Below are 19,744 nucleotides of genomic sequence, written 5' to 3' on the forward strand. Positions count from 1 at the left end.
AGAACCGGAAGCTGCGCTGCGGGAGGTGCGCGCGCGCTAGGCGCCGCCGCCCGGACCACTGGGCTGTCGCGGGCAGGTGAGCGTCGGAGCGGCTGCGGACCGTGGCCAGTGGACACTCCGCAGTGCTTTTGGCCTTTCTTTCCTTTCCTAGAAATTTCCTAGAAGCTCCCCAGGTTGCCCGAGTCCGGCGTCGCCTGCCCCCCGCGCGCGGGCCCGTGTGCGGCTATGGGAGTGCGGGTGCGGGTGTGCGCCGAGGTGCGGGGACCGGGCGGGGCCCGGCGGGGTGGGCCGTGCCGCCCTGCACGTCCGGCCGAAGCCGGTTGTCCTGTCACTCGGTGTCCCGTTAGAGAAACAGCCTCGTCCTTCCAAGTCTTGTAGTATTGGTGATGGAGAAGTCATGGGAAGCGGGCGGAGAACAGTTAAAATGTTTGCGGAGCGCTTACTACCAACGGGGGGAAGGGAGGGACTGTCCTGAATTGGGGGTGGACCCAGGTGGGGGTGTGACGTCCCGGTTCCCAAAGACACCGCGGCCAGGGTTCCCCGGGGGCGGGGTCCTGCACAGCCAGACAGACTGTGGGAGACCGACGGGCGCGCTTCCCTTCTGTCTGACATTCACGCACGCGGCCAGGCAGGGGGTGTTGGATAATCGCCTCTACTGGTTCCCTCTTTCTAGTTTTAACCTTTCTATAAAACAGTTTATCGCTGGGGATTTTTTTAAAAATCCTAGTCCACAATCCCTGTCTTTTTTTTTTTTTTTAATTGATTTGGGAGAGGGAGAGAGGAACGTCCCGCGATGAGAGAGCAGCATCGATGGGCCTCTTTTCCACCTAATTAATACACTTCTGATCTCATCTGCGTTCACAGAATCAGTTATAAGTTGTGCCGAGGACCCCCAGGTACCCAGGTCGAGTGAAAACATGCTTTTTGACGTAGGAATCCGCGTCTTTGCTGGCATTCTGTAGACACCTCTTAATTCACGGCCTTCCCTCCCAAACCTAAGCCTCCCCTTATATTCCTTTCTCTCTCTCTATATATTTTTTTAATCATCTTTTTTTTTTTTTTTTTTTCCAGAGAGGAAGGGAGAGGGAGAGAAACATCAACAATGAGAAACATGGACCGGCTGCCTCCTGCACGCCCCCTGCTGGGGATGGAGCCAGCAGCCCGGGAATCGAACCGGGACCTCCTTCCTGGTCCGGGGGTCCATGCTCAGCTACCGAGCCATGCCAGCCCGGCTCTCTTGGGCCCCTTTGAAGGCCTTCTCTTTATTTTTAAGTCTCTGTGTTTTTATTAGTTTAACTTTAACACGTGTTGTTTCCCATGTCTGTGGATGTGTGTTTTTCTCCCCGAGGGGAGGACACTATTCATGTCTCCCCTTTCCTGTCTTTTAAAAAAATATCCTCACCAGCAGATATGGTGCTTGTTTGTTTGTTTTTCATTGATTCTAAAGAGGAGGAAGGGGGGGAGAGAGAGAGAGAAAGAGAGAGAGAGAGAGGGAGAGAGAGAAAGAGAAACACCCATTTGCTGCCTCATATATGCGCCCCGACTGGAAATCAAACCCGAAACCTGGGTATGTGCCCTGACCAGGAATCGAACCCAGGATCCTTCGGTGGATGGGACAACACCCACCCAACTGAGCCACCCGGTCAGGGCTCCTTTCTCTTTTCTACATCACTTAGTCCCCTTCTCTGCCCTTCCCACCCCCTTCAGGAAATGACAGAATAGACAAGTCACTGTCTGGAGTCAAACAGGATTTTAAAAACACATTAGATTATCCAAATACAGTTAGACGGTGAAATGAAATAAAATGATCAGAGTAAGGTACATAAAACGATTCAGTTCTCACCAAAATATGAAGACTAAATTGTTCAGCAGCATGGACCTCACGAATATCCATCCACATGAAGTTTAAAAGAATTTAAGTTCTCATCAAGTTTGTACTTTTCTTCCTAGATCTCATATTTTGCATTATAATGAATGACACGTTGACATCAGATGTCGTTGGTCGCAGAGTTTCAGTTAACGGAGAATGTGCAACAGTGCGTTTTTATGGCACCGTCCCTCCTGTGGCTGGTAACGTATGATTTTGCGTGTGTGCATAAGTATTTATTTGTAGATGTTCTGTGTAGGCTTATCAGTAGTGCTATAGTAAACCAATTTTGAGGAAATTAATAACCAATTTAGAGATGCCTCCTGTATACAGTTTTATATGATGACAATATCCGGTGGTATCTATGGTTATACTTACTTACACACTACACTTATTTAGAGTTCATAAAGATTATTAGGAATGTTCTTGGGATCAATACTAATTAAAGAAAGGGAAGGGAGCAGGATTGGGTAGAAGGAGAAGTTGGACTGTGATGGGATCTGATGAAAGGTTTCATCCGACCCCATGGGGCATTCTGAAGCTAGGATGGCCTTCAGTCTTTTTGTTTTGTTTTTTTTTAATATATTTTTTTGTTTCAGAGAGGAACGAAGAGGGGAAGAGAGATAGAAACGTCAATGATGAGAGAGAATCATTTGATTGGCTGCCTCCTGTATGCCCCACACTGGGGATCAAGTCTGCACCTTGGGCATGTGCCCTGTCCCAACCGGGAATCGAACCGTGACCTCTTGAGGCAACCACGGAGCCATGCCAGCCAGGCATCTTCAGTCTCTCTTAGTTGAGACGAGGGACTGGGCATTTACCCCTCTGTCATGATTTATCATTGGGTTGCCCTAAGAAGGGGGTGTGTCCTTGGCAAGGTGTTAACCTACGAATGCCAGTACTCCCAGCAGCTGGAGGAGATGATCCCAGTTCCTCCTGGCACATTGGAGTGACGTCGCGCAAATACAGTAATACAGGTGGAGGAACTTAATGGTCGTTTAGCAAATAGGAGGGGGCACATACTATTTTCATTCATTGTTGCCTGTGAGTTTGACACATTCTTCATATATGTATTGTGAGCCATTTTTGTGGGGTTTTTTTTCCCCCTGAAAATTACAATTCTGCAGAGGGAGCTGATATATACTTATTCTGTATTAATTATCTCATTGTATGGGGCATTCTCTCCATTACTTTACCTCAGTTGGTACTACTTTTGGGTTTCTTTTAGAGGTTATCTGATAGAATTGATACAAAGACAGAGAAATTGAACACAGACTTAGTAGTTGCTCCTGGGGTTATTACACTGAATGTTGCTATAAGGCTGCTGTGACAGCTAAATGAGTTAAGGTGTTTAAAGCACTTGGACCAGTTACTGGTGCAAGTGTTAGCTGTTGTTGTAAATAAATATGTAAAAATCACTTCAAAAAGGAATCCAACAGTCCTAATGTTTGGCAAATGGCTACTTGTGGTTGGAAATTTAATTTCCTGAGCTAGGATCATACCTAGATTTAAATAAACTATATTTGCTTGCAGAAAAACAGAGCAAATACCAAGGGGTACCTGTGTCACCACTTACTGCTCATTTAGTGTTTCTTGTTCTGCTAGGACTCTGGCTAGGAGTGGAATGGGACAATCCCGAGAGAGGCAAGCATGATGGGAGCCATGAAGGGACTGTGTATTTTAAATGCAGGTAACTTTTCATTATGAACTGGCATGGTTATTTGGGATAACAGTTAAGTGTTTAATCAAAATGGCTGGAAAAGAAGTGTTTGGCTCTTGGGTTAGTTCTGTAATGTAGAATTTGGTGTATTCTAAAAAAACAACAACACACAGTTCTATTAGTAGATTTTTTTTCCATGTTTTAAAAAATGCACTCTCTTTTGTTGTTGTTGTTCATTCTCACCCGAGGATATGTCTTCCATTGATCTTTTAGAGAAAGTGGAAGAGAGAGGGAAAGACAGAAACATCAATATGAGAGAAACACATCGATTGGTTGCCTCCTGCACCCTGACCAGGGCCTGGGCCAGGCAGGAGCCTGCAACCAAGGTACTTGCCCTTGACGGGAATCGAACCCGGGACCCTTTGGTCCGCAGGCCGACACTCTGTCCACTGAGCCAAACTGGCTAGGGCTATAAAACGGACTCGTAACCTTACAAGTGGGGTTGCTTTCTTTGTCCTTTTTTGTTTTCTTCAGTTTTTAAAAAATTGGATGAATGTAGACATTTCTCATTGAGTCACTAAAAATTTACAATCCATTAAGTGAATGAAAGAAAAGAGCACTAGCCTAGATATCTGGTAAGAAGCAGTGATCAGACAAAACCCTGAACATGCACATAGTGGAATGCTGGTCTTGTGAGACCTTCAGGTGTGTGTGAATGTCAGGTGGCCACGTGTGTGAGAGGGAGAACAGCATCGCTCTTTTGCCCTTTCCTCACAGAGACATTAGGATGGACTGCAAGGGGTGTTTGGTGAGCTCAGGTTGGTAGGATGACACACTGTTGTTCAGGGTTGGGCTCTGCTCTCTAGGAAAAAGCTTTAAAATAGAGGGTCTGGCTCATGGCATGCATTCTTCCCAGCATTTATGGCCATTTTTGGCGGATGATATGTAGATATTTTTAATATTTTTATTGACTTTAGAGAGGAAGAGAGAGGAATAGAGGGATAGATAGAAACATCAATGAGAGAAAACGATTGATTGGCTGCCTCCTGCACGTCCCACACTGAGGATGGAGCCCACAACCGGCATGTGCCCTGACGGGGAATCGAACCATGACCTCCTGGTTTAGAGGTCGACACTCAACCACTGAGCCAAGCTGGCTGAGCTATTTTCTTTTTCTTTTGAAAATTGTAGAATTGCTTTATTTGCTAATATATTTGTAAATAAGCTTATAAATGCAGGTGTTACGTTGGTGGCAGGGACCGTTCTAAGGGATTTGCATGTGGCATCTTATTTCAGTGTCTGTGGGCATTTACTGTGCTCCATTTCTCTCCTGTCCAGCCACCCAACAGGAGGGTCCTTTATTCGTCCGCACAAAGCGAACTTTGGAGTAGACTTTCTCACTGCGCTTAGGGACCGCTACGAAGACGAACCAGAGGATGATGCAAAAAAGCAAATTGTTACAATTGGGAACATACCTGTGGAAACTATTGGTTTTGGCTCTGTTATAAAAAAGCAAAGGTGAGTGGAATTGATAATGGGAGAGCAGACGCCTACCTGTTTGCTATCAGCCCACATCGCTGGCACCCGAGGAGCTGACCGCGGAGTCCCATCAGGTTCAGGAGCAAGTTCACCCGACTCTCTGTCCGCACTCAGACCTTGACCCCTAACTGGCCTGTGCTTCCTGCACAAACAGCAGCTGGAAATCGCAGGAATCCAAGGTTCAGGATTCAGGGAAATTAAAATCCTTCCCAAGCTCAGGGTTGTTGGGATTCTCCAGATTGGAATGAAAAGATGGATTTGCCGATTACTAACTTCTATACTCTACTATCTGGTATGGACTATTGAGTAACGAAGGTGGACACTTTGGTCCTTTTCTATTTCGAGGTGACATTTCCAGCTGGTTGATACCTGACATGGAGACAGAAGTGTGAACTGTTCCCTGTGCCGTGTAGCTGCACACCCTTATCACCTTGGTCCCATCCAGATCCACTGAGTCACAATTCCCTGCGCTCTTCCCTTTAAGTTCCCCAGTTATCGTGAAGCATCTGCAGGGCATGAAATGATGCGTTTTAGCCATGGTCAGCGCTGTGGTTTGGCCTGACCCTGGTGATGCGTCCTAGTAGTGACCCCTGGTGGCCACTGTGGAAAGTGGACGTGAGTGTCCTGGGTCCATGTGCTGATAAGCTCAGTCACTGCTGAGCAATATACTGTGGATGGAAAAGCAATTTGCAGGAGGATATATACAGGAGGGTTCCATTTATGTCAAGTCTCATGATAATCAACAATAGTCTAACTGTTGAGGGATATGGGAATATATAGTGAAACTTCAGATAGGCTTAAGATTAAACCCCAAATGTAGCACGCTGGCCCCCGGGGTGGAGGGGGCGTGTAAAACGGAAAGGGACAAGGCAGGTGACTTGTCTTTGTGATGCTTTATTTAAGAATAAAGAATGCTTTATTCTTTCTTTCAGTAATGCTTTATTTCTCCAGCTGGGTGGCGGGTGCCGATATTTGTTAATTCTGGTCCTTGTTATGTTCTGAGATGCTGTGTAATTTTTAAAGGCCTGTGGATGCGCCCGTGTGTGCGGGTCCATGTGAACTCTGTTTCCCTGCAGTCAGCTGAGCGAGCTGCGAGACATTTCTCTGAGGAGCTGTGCCGTAAGCTGTGCTGGTGACAAAGGAGACATTGCCAGCACGTGTCCTAGTATCCTTTCAGTGATCACCTGACTTGTGCGGACACCGCTGTTGGCCACCTGTGTCCATCTCCCCGGCTTCCTTTCTAACAGCCCAGTTTATGGGGCAGTTGCTGCCCAGATAGTGAGAGTCTCCATAGCTGGCCCAGCCCTGTACCAAGCTCCTCTCCATCTCTTCACCCGGGTTTGCTAAACTGGGCCCTTCTGGAGGGGGCACAGCCACCACCCTCTCCAGCATTCCGCCCAGGTACCTGCCTCTTTCTGTCCTACTGGTTATTCTCTGAATTCCTGGGCCAGGGACAGTGGGTGTCATAGCAACTGCATCCTACCTGCAGGGGACCCTCCGGACAGCCAGAGCTTCCTAGCAGTTTCGTTGACGCTGACCCCTGTAGTCCTGGAGATGCCACATGACTCAGGGATTCCCACGGTGCAGAGGTTAACAGCCAGTGGAGAGGTGTGAGGGCTCCATGTGAGGCTGCCGCAGCGACGGCACCACGGCAGGGCCTAATCAAGCAAAAGCACCATCACGGCTTTTCCCTTTCGTTGGACAATGCGAGATGGTGCGGCCGTGACTTGGGCTGGAGACGTTTGTGGCTAGTGTGCAGCATGTGACAGCTTTTCGTTTCTGAATGGACAGTTGGACGATTTAAAAAGGTAAAGTCCTCTGTGCAGAATAGGGCCCAGAGGGGTGCAGACCCTGTGCTCAGAGCTACGAGGGAGCCACTGTCGGTTCTTTTGTGACTCTTTCTGTATTACTGCTCTTAACACGTGCTTTTAGATATTAGAGTCGTCAACTTGTCACAAAACCTGCTGTCAGCATGGGAGGAAGTCACAGGTATTGCTGAGCAGCTCCGACACCTGGAAGTCCTTGATCTCAGGTAGGAGCTGGTTTGTTGTTGCTTTTTAATATATTTTTATTGAAGTCAGAGAGGAAGGGAGAGGGAGATAGAAACATGAATGAAGAGAGAGAATCATTGATCGGCTGCCTCTTGTATACCCCACACTGGGGATCGAGCCCACAGCCCAGGCATGTGCCCTTGACGGGGAATCCAACCGTGACCTCCTGGTTCATAGGTCGACGCTCAATCACTGAGCCACGCTGGCCGGGCTCCCTTTGTTTTTGCTGTAACTTTAAGGCTGACATAATCCAGGGTGCTCTTGTTAAATCCCAAACTGCTGCCGTCAGTGCCTGTGTGTCGGCGCCTGCGCAGCAGGCAGCACTGCATCCCCTGCTTCCACAGTGAGAACAAGCTGCGGTTCCCCCCGGGCTCGCCGGCTCCCGTCGGGACGTTCGCTGCACTGAAGGTCTTAGTCCTCAACAGAACAGGAGTCACGTGGGCAGAGGTGATCATGTTTCTTTGGTTTATTACCCAGTAAGAAGTGCTTTGAAATGACTGGTTTAACAGAGAATTGAAGCCTAACTGGCCTCATTTTAATCACCCAGTTACTCACATAATAGGATCTGTAGGCTGCCTGGCAGTCGTGGTGGGGAGGTAGGACTTCGTGTCTCGGAGTCCCTGTCTCGGCTCCTTCCGACCTGCCCTGGGGTCTGACCCGCGGCTGCGCAGAGTGTGCAGTGAGCGTGCACTCAGCTTTCAGCGCCGAGTGGCTGCTGGCTGAGCTTCCAGCACCTGGTGTCCCACAGGAGCTCTCAGGGTGGGACCGCGGCTGGAAGTCCTCACAGCCCTTTAGCTCAGCTCTGGGATCGCTGCTCACTGGGCATCGCTGGGAGGGCTCCAGGGCCCGCCCGCCTAGTGCTTGGTAGCGCTCTTTTCTGTCAGGTCAGCTGCCTTCACACATCCAGAACGGTCTACTGTCAGACACAGGCAGAGGACACCCCAGTGAGTTCACCTGTGAAGTGCCACCGAGGCACCTTCCTCAGAGATGTCGTCTTGAACTTGGGGCCACAGCTACCGAATCCTTTCCTGGGGCTCCTTCCTGTGCCCCCCTCTCCAGGTTTAGATTCAGCATCGGGTCTGGAGGGGCCCATGGAAATGCCGTGGGGAGGGGGCAGGAGGTGCAAGTGGGGCCTTTAGGAGCCGTCACAGAGAAATCTTGACTGATCAGCATATTCTCTGCAAATCCGATTGGTGTTGATAACCGAGGAAAGTGTTTCAGTCAATCCCCTTCCTTTGGGGAAGCAGGTAACAGTGTGCCGCCTTAGTGCAGGTTGTAGGTGCCTCGGTCCTCGTCCGGGTATGGCTCAGGACGCACTGATACCTCACTGGGCGGTTCAGTGCCGAAGGGCAGGTCCCTGTCTTTACAACACGGCCATTATCGTGTCATCTGGCCTGGACCACAGTCTTTAATGAAATGTCTTGTAGACCCTTTTTTTCTAAAACTCAGTGGGATTCATGTGCAGGTTTTAGTGACAAACACGGGAAACCACCGGCAGAGGGCGCGCCCCCTGAACCGCGTTTCTTTCCCTCCCAGGTGCTCCACTGTGCCCAGGGGTGGCCAGCCCTGGAGGAGCTGTACCTCAAGTCCAACAACATTTCCATTTCAGAAAGGTAACAAGGTTTACGAAACTGCCTGTCACCATCTACTCACCCGGAATAAATAGTCTCAATTACATGTTAATTTTCAGAAGGATTTGCAAGTAAGAATTAGAAAAATACTCATTGCCTTCACAAATTAGAATGTCAGCTCAAACTTCACCACTAATTGAGGAAAACCCCATTAGGGGGAAAGCCCTGAATTAAATATGTTGCCCCCAAACTTCCTTAATAGCAAATGTAGGTATTTTAAGGTTATGTGTTTGAAAACAAGATATTAAATTCATATTGAAAAAATTCTCTTTTCCATGCAGGCCGGCTGACGTTCTCCAGTTGGTCAGGTTATTAGACCTTTCCTCTAACCAGTCAATTGATGAAAACCAGCTGTTTCTAATAGCATATCTGCCCAGGTAATGGCTCCTAAAATGCCGGTTACATCAGTGCACAGCAGACTTTTAGTGAACGGTCCAGTGCATGCCCTGAGTTGGACTGCATGGTTTCTAAGCATTTACCTGGGATGAAAACCTAAAGTGTAGCAAAAAAATTACAGATCTAGTCTGGCTGATAGCTCTCAGCAATTGTATTGTTCCATGCAATCAAACCGAACATTTGTAACTTCAGATTAGAACGACTAATCCTTGGTGACATTGGAATTTCTTCTCTCCATTTCCCGGATGCTGGGGTTGGTATGTGAGATTATTACATTCCCCTCCCGTCCTCCATGCTTCAGCTGCTGCTTGCACTTCTGCTATGTGACCTACCTCTCCTTTTTCCAGGGTGCAAAACGGCAATGTTCCCTTCCTTGCAGTCCCTTGTCCTCGATGACAATCGGATATCGCAAGTAAGCCTCTTCAGGGTGCCGCGCCCTGGGGCCTCACTCCACCCTCACGCCCGCTTGTAGGTTCCTTCGATGAAAAAACACTTTAAATGTTCTGAGAAATGCTTCCTCAGAGTGAAATTCCTCATATAAACCCAAAAATATTAAGGAAGGAATCAGTTTAACTCGTGAAGCAGACTCTTTCTCCTTGGCCCAAAGTGTTCGGTGCGATGAAATCCTGGCCCTCAGACTCCACCAGGAACGTTGCTTTTCTGTTGCTCGTTCACATCATCTGGAAAGTGAGCCTGAAACGTGTATTTCCTTTTTTGGGTGTCAGTGGTCCGTCATCAACGAGCTGGATAAGCTGCAGAGTCTGCACTCGTTGTCCTGCCTACGGAACCCCCTGACTGTGGGCAGCGAGGCCAAGACCCACCTGCAGTTCATCATCGCCAAGATCGGCCAGCTGCGGACCCTCAACAGATGCGAGGTGGGCGCACAGCTGGTGTCTTCGAGACTAGAAAACAGGTTACAGAAAATGCAAAAGACACTGTATTTGAATATTGCGGAGGGTGTCAGACGTGGTTGTCCCTAAGAGGTAAAGGGCCTCCTGTGCGTTTTAGTGGCAGTGGGATCAGACTGAGCAGTGACCTGTCACCCAGTCGATTCGTTATCACCAAGGAGGGTGAGGGACGCCGGGTTCTTCGTCCTTTTCCTCGGGGCGGGGGGGGGGGGGAGGCAGAAAGAAGGCAGAACCAGGAGCCTATTGGCCCTTCCCTTCTTGTAAACGGGGAGGCAGTGCCTTTTGGAGCCGCTGCCTGGGCTTGTGCGCTCCCCCGGTGGGCTCCTCCAGGTGGGCTCCCCACGCCTGAGGGCCCTCAGGCACCTGGCCTAGTCCAGAAACCAGCTCGTGGGCCAATACTCTCATGAAGAAAAGTAGGAAACGGAATTTTCTTTTTTAATAAACTCCTGGACTGTCAATGTTAAAAAGGGTAAAATATAATTACCTTGTACCTATCAGTTAGATGACCTCTGGGTGGGCAGTGAGGAAGAACAGGGCACAGCACACACTCATTAGAGACCTGTCTCATAGACCTGTTGGCACTTCTCCACGCAGATCCGCCCCGAGGAGCGGCGCGGGGCCGAGCTGGATTACCGGAAGGCGTTTGGGAAGGAGTGGAAAGAGGCGGGTGGGCACCAGGATCCCGACCAGGACAGGCCCAGCGAGGCGTTCCTGGCCGCCCACCCCAGATACCAGGCCCTCTGCCGCAGTGCGTACCCACACCGCCCTCCTGGGGTCCGCGGGGCCACAGGCTGTGGCTTCTCTCCCAGGCTCTGTTCTCTTCCATTGAGTGGGTGCTGGGTGTTTCCCTGGGGCGACTTCGGCGAGATGGGAGCAGATCTTAACTATCTTTAGAGAATGGACAGCAGGAGGAACCTGGGGTGTGGGTTATCTTTACGTGTCGGCACCGCTCCGACCCAGGGCCGGCGCCCGGTTCACCCAGGGGGTAAAAATGGGAGCGTCTGAAGGTGGACTTGAGGCACTGGCACTTTTTCCAGCTCCCCCTGGGCCTCCAGGCCGATGGAAGGCGGCTTACAGACGCTGTGCCAGGTGCTCCCTCACACCCCAGCCCGGAGCTGCCACCTCAGGCCTCTGTCCCTGACTCCTTTCCACTTTGATTGGGCTTCATTACTATTCCAAATGTCACTGCCGTGTGACTTCCTTTTTCACACATTTCCTAATGTGAGCTGCTGCTTCAGTGCTTCAGGCTGGCTCTCTCTGTGAGGAAGAAAAGCTGCCTGTGGGAATTGCTTCCACATGACGCCCTTAGCTAGCCCACCTTCCTGGCTGCTTTCGGTGAATTCACTCACTTAGGGGTGGGCGAGGTCTGAGCAGCCCTGCAGGTACGGCTTCGCCTTCACACCCGAGGGCCCAGGACAAGTTGGCTCGTCAGTGCTGCTGTCCTTACGCCTGGTACCGTATTGAGGCTGCCTTTCCAGGGGACCTGGTTGGCAGGGTGGTTCCGAGGGCCTGCCCCGCGTGGCTAAATCTGGCTGGAACTGGGTGAAGGTGTCCTGTGAGTTGTGTCCCAAATAGCACCAGCTCCCCCTCAAGTTCAGAAGCGTTAGCAGGGGTGACATTTGGAGCAAACGCTTCAAGTGTTTGGAAGCACAGCCTCGTCTTGCTAGTCTGTCCGGACACTGCCTGTCTCTGAGGACAGTGATGTCATACGGAGGGCGGGAGGGCCCACAGGAAGTGGGTCCAGTGAGCGGACCAGCGGCTGCTGGGCTGGCCCTGTGTTGACACTTACCTGACATTTCTTCCCCACAGTGGCCCGTGGATTCCCATTCATCGTTTTTTATTTCTTAAATAGAATACGGTGCACCTGAAGATGGGGAACTCAAAACACAACAACCATTTTTGCTCAAAAACCAGCTACTAAGTAAGAACCCAAATTCAGAGACAGCTTCTTTGTGTTCAAGTCCTTAGGTGCCGAAACAGAATGATAGCCTAATAGAGATGGTTTCTCTCAAGTGCCCAAGTACATTGGTTTTTAAAGAAATGATACATTTCCCAAACACATGTAAATTCCTATATTGAACATTTTAGCAATTCATTGCTTTTGGCCCATTTAATAGTGTTTTAGATGTGGGGAGTACTTCAACAGTGAACTGAATTGTGACTTGGAAACATGTGACTTGTCTTGCACTTGAAAACCTAGTGAACTTGTCAGGAAGGAAGTACTGAAGGGGAAGGGAAAGCAACAGAATGTTGGTCCAGCTCTTTGCGGATGTTAGTGAAGTGTTCACAGGAGGACTTTTAAACTTCAAGACCGAGTCCTGTTAGGATCTGGGCCGGGCTGTACCCACAGCTGCGTCACTTGGCAATCCCCTTAACGTTCAGGTGCTGTTTAAGTCCTTATTGCAGCAGGTCCCAACTCGTCTGTCCTGGTTTCCTTCCAGCCCTGAAGATAAACTGTCCTGACTGCCCTGACCAGAAGGCCCTGGAGAAACAGCTGCCGGGTAAGAGGATGAGCCTCTGCTCTCCTGCGTCTGTGTCGCGGGCAGAGCTTACTGGTTGTCACTAGCTCTTCTCGCTCTAAGGCGACCCTGTTCCTCTCACTCCCTGAACGCTCATCTGGAGACCCTGTGTTGATAGGAAGCCCTGCATGTGCTCACATGATTAGCAAAGGCTCAGCTTGTGCGCAGCCCCAGGGGGCCTCTCCCAAGCCCGCGGCTGGTCAGCTCTCGATCACCCCAAACAGTGAAGCCAGTCCATCTAGAGTTTCCAAAAGAATGCAATTACCTGAGCAGATTATGCTGATTAAAATGATAAATGTCTGTTGGCCATTCAATACATACACTTAAAGAAAGGTATTTTTTTCTAAAATAAAGAACATTTATTATCACAAGTTGCATAAAAACAGACAGCCTTTACAAAAATGGTTTTTGATAGAAAAATATTTGAATCCATGTGATATTTTTGTAGGAACACCACACTATTGCTGTACCTCCCGCTAAAGCTTCAAAGAAACTGTATTTCTCATCAAAATAGCCAATATCTACCACAACTATCTTTGGAGAAAGGTTCATACATAGTGTTTTTTGAACAAACGGAAGCGTTTACTCCTGAGGCTGCGTTCCAGGCCTGCTGGTCACTGTACGTGTGTCCAGCACAGGGACCCGCTGTGGGAACTGCCGGCCGCCTGCGGGGAGGGGTCAGCAGACCACGTAGGCACCCCTCACTCCAGGGGCCCCGCAGTGGTCTGTAGTTAGGGCATCACAACCACAAAGATTTAAAAGGAGAAGTTGATGATTTTCCTCACATCATTCCTCTGCAGAGAATCTGACTTCTGGTGACTGGGATGAGGGAGGGAGGATTAGACGCCACTGAATAGTGTGAAAACTCGCTGACGGGCACGCGGGCCGAGCACTGGCTCCGAGTGCTCAGACCGGGTCTGCTCCCCGGGCCTCTGCCTCATCGGTCACTTGGGTGGGTCGACACTGAGGTGACAGTCCAGCTGCCACTGGACCTGCGGTCCTGCACTGTGAGCTCCTGCGGCTGGTGACTGTCATCTGAGAGCACGGGTGGCTTCTCTTTGACAGACTCCATGACGATTCAGAAGGTGAAAGGGCTGCTGTCCCGCCTCCTCAAGGTCCCTGTGTCGGACCTGCTGCTGGCCTACGAGAGCCCCAAGGTGAGTTGCCCGGAGCCGCCAGCCCGGCCACAGCAGTGGCAGCTGTGAAACTGCGCCTCCATGGCTGACTCTCCGCGGGCTTGGGGGCGGGGCATGTAACACGCTCCGGCAGGTCTGACTTCATCACCCCAAGCCTTTGTTCTGACTTTAGATGCCGGGCAGAGAGATTGAACTAGAAAATGACCAGCAGTCCTTACAGTTCTACTCTGTGGAAAATGGAGACTGTCTGCTAGTGCGATGGTGACAGCAGCTCATACAGCTCAGAGACTGGACTGTGGTTCCCGGGGCTCACTGGCAGGAAATGACCTATCGGAGCAGTTCTCTCAGAGGCTGTACTTTTCTTTAGGGAAGAGACTGTTTCTAGGCTTGTACATAATAGCGACAATAAAGGCTTTGTACCTACTAATGACTTTCTGATTTTAATTCATATTTATAGTTCGTAAAGATTCCAATACTAAATAGAACCTAGTCTAATAAAATCTGAACACAGTTCATGTCTGTCATAAGACCAGTTTAATGGGATCCTCTATTGATACTACTGGTTTTTAAAGGCTACTAAAGTGATTTGGTTGGTCATTTAGGGAAATGTCCCTTAAACTTAGGGGCACACCCTCCACTATGTACCGCAGACATGCTACGATCACTCTTCTCGACCGCAGTGCTCAGAGGAGAGTACTTCTCAAAGTTAGTTACATGCTTTCTCCCGCAGTTACACCTATAGGAGCCTATCTTCTGCTGTAAATGATTCCCAGCACTGATCAAATTTCACTCATATTAGGTAAACTTTAGGCAATGACAGCAGGAAAGCATAATTCTTTCAAAATGTCAACTATTTAAAAATGTCCTTCCCTCTGGCACTAAAACCCTGAGAATATTTTATTTTACTTATATTCACAAAAACGTCGAATTTTTAATAGGAGTACTAAACTGTGACTCCCAGGATTTGTGAAATGGCAAAAGAAAACGTGCATTTGTCCATGAATGATAAATGATCTTTAAGACCAAGGTCCAGACCTGAGACTTCATCGGGTTCTTCCCCAGGCATAAGTTGCACCCTTTGCTCAGACATCCACGACAGCGATGTTATTTCCAGAAACCCACACTTTGGTACAAGTGACTACTGCTCAAAGCGACCACAGCATCACACAGCATTTCTGTGAGTTTTTCGGCCCATATAATTGTCCTAATCGTGCTAGACGAAGCTATTCTGCAATCCAGGCTCAAAGTCCAACTCTCAGTCACTCAAGATTTCTGAACAAGCCGACTTTTAACCAAAAATGATAGCTAGTGAATGCTAACTAGGAACGATGCATGAGGACTTATAAACTATTTGGTATTTTTCAAATCTCCCAATATATAAATACAGTTTCTGTTATGCTACGGCATCAGGGTTGATTAGAGGAAACTGTGCGAACATGAAGTGACACAACGCGGGTCCAGGGAGCCCGCCTGGAGCTCCTGAGGGAGCACTCAGCACGCATCCAGCCGCACCTGCTCCCCGGTTCCCGCAGACACCCAGGCCCCTCCCCACGAGTCCCCTTCATCTGGCCTCGCACTGACAAGGGTCGCCGCACAGCTCCTTCAGCCTCCACAGGTCCGCGAGCTCCTGTGGGGAGTACTGCGGGGAGGACAGCATCCCCGTCTCACAGGTCTTCTCGCACAGCCACAGGCTGTCCTGTGGGAAACAAAGCCGACGGAACGGATGTCAACGCTGGAGGACAAGACAGGGCTCGTGCACAGGCTCGACTCTCCCAGGGAAGCTGACGTCACCGCAGAGACAACCACTCGGGCTTTGGGGCGACTGTGACTGTGGAAGGTAGACACAGTGCGGCACTAAGGGGAGTCCTGGGAAGAAGGGTCTGGAAGCCCCGAATGGAAAGTTTCACACGTGCCGTCCGAGCTGGCGGCTGTTCTGATGGGAGGAGACCCCGTCCCAGGGTCGTACCAAGTGCTTTATAAATGTTCCCTGACAGTCCTCGCACTAACCCTGTGAGGTAGACGCTTTCACAAATGAGGACCTGGAACTAAGAGAGAGGGACCTGCTCAAGGTCACAGGGAAGCTGGGCAGAGCAGGAGGGACTCAGGGGACCAGCCTACACCCAGCGTTAGAGCCGGATACAGCCCAGAGCCACCGTTCAAGCCGAGACACCACAGAGCCGGCCCACAGCTCTACAGGGCTGGCCTCGCCTGTGCCATGCGCAGCTGCTGGGTTAAAGGCCTGAGACTCCAGGGCCAGGAGACTGACGGGATCCCACAGCCAGGCAGGACCCTGAGGGGCCAGAGCCTGGGGCAGTAAGAGAAGAGCTGTCGGGAGGAGCCTGTGGGTCCAGCTGGAGTCCGTCTGCGGAGCCCAGGAGTCCCCGTGGGAACTGAACGCGCTCACGGACGGCGATGCCCTGCGTGGCAGCACAGGGTGCGGATCCTCTCTCTGTGGGGAAGCGTTTCACATCCAGACCCCAGCTCCCAAGGAGCAGGAAGCCAGAGCACAAGAGCCTCTAAACCAGCGGTTCTCAACCTGTGGGTCGCGACACCTTTGGGGGTTGAATGACCCTTTCACAGGGGTCGCCTAAGACCATCCTGCATATCAGATATTTACATGATGATTCATAATAGTAGCAACATTACAGTGATGAAGTAGCAACGAAAATAATTTTATGGTTGGGTCACAACATGAGGAACTGTTTTAAAGGGCCAGAAGGTTGAGAACCACTGCAGAACACTCAGGAAACAAGCACCAAAGCCAGTCCGCAGAAGCCACAGCCACAGCCACCCGTACACAGAACCAGAGCGGATGCCATCAGGGATGGCACTGAGACAGCGACAGAGCGGAGGGATGATTGAAGCTGAACCGGCCGACTGGGTTCACTTCCGCCCCCTAAAATGGGGGGCGCGCTCGGCCCCAGGCACCTCCTATGGCCAAAGCAGGAGCTGCAAGGATCCAGACTCCAACAGAAATCCTGCGGCAGAGGCCAGCTTGCTGCTCTCTAGGGCTCTGGGCTCTGTCCTACATGTCCGGTCTGTGCAGATGGGTTCTTGTTTTTCTAGCTCGGTGACCAGTGTATCTTACAAGAGGCCTGACCATGTTCCACCCAGCGTTTCCTCTGCATCAGTCAGCCCACCACGCTGCTGGGAACTCATGTCGGCTGGTTCTTTAAGTGTTAAAGTTGCAAAGAATTTCTGATAAAAACCCAATTCTTCTTTGTGGGCAGAACTTCCATTCACAACATTTCCTTATCGTTTTACTCAGAAACATGCTGCCTGGGAACCCAGGCGGATCACTGTGAATCCAGTCACGAGCACAGCAACGACGCGAGGAGACCTTCTATCCACTCCTCCCACCCGAGGTGCGACACAGCCCCCCACCTGGGCTCTCCAGCCCCACTGACGCCTGCTTACCTGGTATCTCTTAGGTCCTATGGCCGCCATCCAGATGCCCATGCTCACATCTTCACCCTGGACACGCATCAAAGGGTTAAATGCTCTCCCATCTGTACAGACTGCGCCACACCGACTCAATGGGCAATAAATGATCTTTCTGCCTCTTTGTTTTGCCATCTAACACGACACCCTGGCATGTGAACACGGACACAGAGTGAAAGCTGGTGGCTGTTTACATGAAGACAGCACATCCTACAAGGGACCCAAGGCTCTCACGGCCCCAACGCTCCAGCACTGATGGCACGAAACACACTGGACCGAGTCACTGGGCAGCGCTGTTGGTGACACGGTCCCCACTGTCATCCAAACGGAAGCAGCACTCATCCTCTTCCTTCGGAATATAAATCTTTACTCCTCCAGGGACTAGTAAACATAGGCGGAAAGTATAAGGCGGCACAAAAAGGGCCAGGAGGAGAACTTAGCGCCACATTTGGGGGACAGGAGTGTGTCCCTAATGAGTGATTCTCACAGAAAGAACACATGCTCTTCCCACGGGTGGGCCCTGCTCAGGGTGGCACTGGGCAGGGAAGCTGGCTGGCTGGCTGGTTGGTGTCCCCTTAGGCAGAAACCCTTCACTGCCCACCTGGTAGGTCTTCAGCCTGCCCGCGTTGCTGGCCAGCCAGTGGACGATGTCCCGGGAGACCACGTACCCCGAGCCACACGCAAAGGCAGGGTACGCAGGGCTCGGGTACTCCAGCTCCTGCCATTTCCCCGTCCGGTCCACGGCCCAGTTCAGCCTGAAACTGAGATTGACACTGAGTGAGCTGCCTCCTGTGTGCCTGAGACACGTCCCACCACGTTCTGCTCGCCTCACGCTTTCCCATCACCAGGAACAGAAGCGAGGGCAGCAGCATGAAGACTTTGTTTAGTCTGAGAAAGGAACTACCTACATAGGATATTTTATATGAAACCAATATATTTAAATTCTCCCGAAGTTGCGTGTGTGGTTTCTGAATGGAAAGTACCAGATCATCGTGTGTATATTTGCTTAAGAAATCCACTGACCCATCTTGTATTTCTGAAGAACGAAGCTTCAGAAAGGGAACAAACATTCTAACATCTAACATGCAGCAGCTGCTAATCTGAGAACCACTTACTTCGAGGGCAGGAGGATAAAGCCAAGTCACTTTCTCGCCTTCGTTACATTAGCTGGAGGTTTTTCACTTTCAAGTTTTTCCTCTAGTCACAGATGAATAACATATAGCAGGGGTCCTCAAACTACGGCCCGCGGGCCACATGCAAATACAAATATTGTATTTGTTCCCGTTTTGTTTTTTTACTTCAAAATAAGATATGTGCAGTGTGCAGAGGAATTTGTTCACAGTTTTTTTTAAAACTATAGTCCGGCCCTCCAACGGTCTGAGGGACAGTGAACTGGCGCCCTGTTTAAAAAGTTTGAGGACCCCTGACATATAGTAACCCAGGAGCCCATAGGGACACTCCCTATCTCGGCCACGTCTTCTTATGAAGAGAAGTCGATTTCTTCCTAAGGGAATGGCCGTTGCTCAGGCACACAAACGCCCTGGGCTCACAAGCTGAACTTACTTTCCCCACCAGACACTGGGGCCCTGCAGGGTCCTGTGGGCGATCCTGGTTAATACGGCTTCCAGGTCTATGTAGCAGTCGTCGTCCGTCTTCAGCAACAAATCAAAGCTGGTGGCTTCCACGGTCCTGGTGGCGAAAAGGGGACGTAGGTCAGGGCGTCCACACGAGGAAGCAGCAGCCGAGGCGGTCACACTGCTCGCATTTCACTAAAGCTCCCCCACGGCCCGGGCACTTGTCCAGCTCCTGGGCCTCCATTCCCCCGGGACCCCTTCACATCCCTGCCTCGGCCCCGGTGACAACAGGAAGGCCCGCTGGTGGCCTGGGCTACAGTCGCTGTCCCACTCCATCCCGGCGTCCAGTCACACCCACCTCCAGTCTTATTTGTATCTGCCCTCTGCCCACAGGCAACTCAGTTCCATTAGCTTGTCCTGGATAGGAAACACCCCTCCCATAAACTAGCCTCAGGACCAGGCCCACACCCACAGATGCTGGAAAATTTCCCACTGTGCCCAGGCAGCAGAGAACCAGGGACAGACGGGGGCTCCCCAGGAAAACACTCGCTGATAGAGTTTTGAAAGGAAAGACAAAGATGTGAGCACTCTTGACAGATTTAGTCTAGACCGCTGCGGCTAGAAGGTTCAGTCCTCGTCAGGGCAGACAGTATCCAGGGCTCAACAGCAAACGATGGGCCGCTGGAGGGACTAATATTAACAACAGTATGTGTAACAGTTACTCTTGTTGTTGCTATTATCATTATAAAGGTAGGAATTCCAACTAAGACCCCAGAAATACTGGAGGCTCAGGAAGTGATAAATAGGACAGACTCTGAGGGTTGTTGAATTTCATTTTATGGAAAAGTTTTGAAATTAGGGCAAGTCATTTTCAAATGGGTAGAGAATGGGAATATAATGTCGATGTTCCGTTGGACAGAACTCAGCTGGTAACCTGGGTACAAGGGACTATACTAGGGGTAAGGTTTAGGGAGACAGGTATGAAAATGGGCCACTTGCAAGCTCACTGTTTTTCGTCTGAC

At 50.4% G+C, this 19,744-nt stretch overlaps 2 protein-coding genes across 3 annotated transcripts in view; one reads left to right on the top strand and one right to left on the bottom strand.

The window, feature by feature from the left end:
- TBCE (tubulin folding cofactor E) lies at nucleotides 1-14,134 on the top strand. Its single transcript, XM_070401352.1, has 17 exons — nucleotides 1-76; nucleotides 1,951-2,070; nucleotides 3,473-3,557; nucleotides 4,866-5,045; nucleotides 6,143-6,231; nucleotides 6,999-7,098; nucleotides 7,462-7,564; nucleotides 8,654-8,730; nucleotides 9,030-9,125; nucleotides 9,337-9,401; nucleotides 9,492-9,556; nucleotides 9,870-10,019; nucleotides 10,647-10,800; nucleotides 11,905-11,973; nucleotides 12,494-12,553; nucleotides 13,637-13,728; nucleotides 13,880-14,134. Exons 2-17 carry the CDS (start codon nucleotides 1,971-1,973, stop codon nucleotides 13,970-13,972), a joined length of 1,578 nt encoding a protein of 525 aa, XP_070257453.1. The 5' UTR covers nucleotides 1-76; nucleotides 1,951-1,970; the 3' UTR covers nucleotides 13,973-14,134.
- Nucleotides 12,908-19,744, bottom strand: part of B3GALNT2 (beta-1,3-N-acetylgalactosaminyltransferase 2) — an 18,496-nt gene continuing 11,659 nt past the window's right edge. Inside the window, exons 9-12 of one of the 2 annotated variants that reach the window (XM_070401353.1) lie at nucleotides 18,712-18,837; nucleotides 17,750-17,909; nucleotides 17,125-17,181; nucleotides 12,908-15,403 (exon numbers count right to left, since the gene is read on the bottom strand). In XM_070401353.1, the coding sequence (XP_070257454.1) occupies nucleotides 15,269-15,403; nucleotides 17,125-17,181; nucleotides 17,750-17,909; nucleotides 18,712-18,837 (478 nt within the window). In that variant the 3' untranslated portion in view covers nucleotides 12,908-15,268. Of the gene's footprint in view, nucleotides 15,536-17,124; nucleotides 17,182-17,749; nucleotides 17,910-18,711; nucleotides 18,838-19,744 lie in introns of both variants that reach the window. The other variant, XM_070401354.1, reaches the window with a different exon arrangement.

This window comes from Myotis yumanensis, unplaced genomic scaffold (assembly GCF_028538775.1).
Source record: "Myotis yumanensis isolate MYYU_CA2020_CCGP unplaced genomic scaffold, mMyoYum1.0.hap1 SCAF_22, whole genome shotgun sequence".
NCBI classification, from domain to species: Eukaryota; Metazoa; Chordata; class Mammalia; order Chiroptera; family Vespertilionidae; genus Myotis; species Myotis yumanensis.

Coding starts and splice junctions, on each gene's coding strand:
- TBCE (XM_070401352.1), top strand. CDS start 1,971: ATGAATGACACGTTGACATCAGATGTCGTTGGTCGCAGAGTTTCAGTT. Junction 9,126..9,336: donor CTAATAGCATATCTGCCCAG/GTAATGGCTCCT, acceptor TTGTAACTTCAG/ATTAGAACGACTAATCCTTG. Junction 10,020..10,646: donor GGACCCTCAACAGATGCGAG/GTGGGCGCACAG, acceptor TTCTCCACGCAG/ATCCGCCCCGAGGAGCGGCG.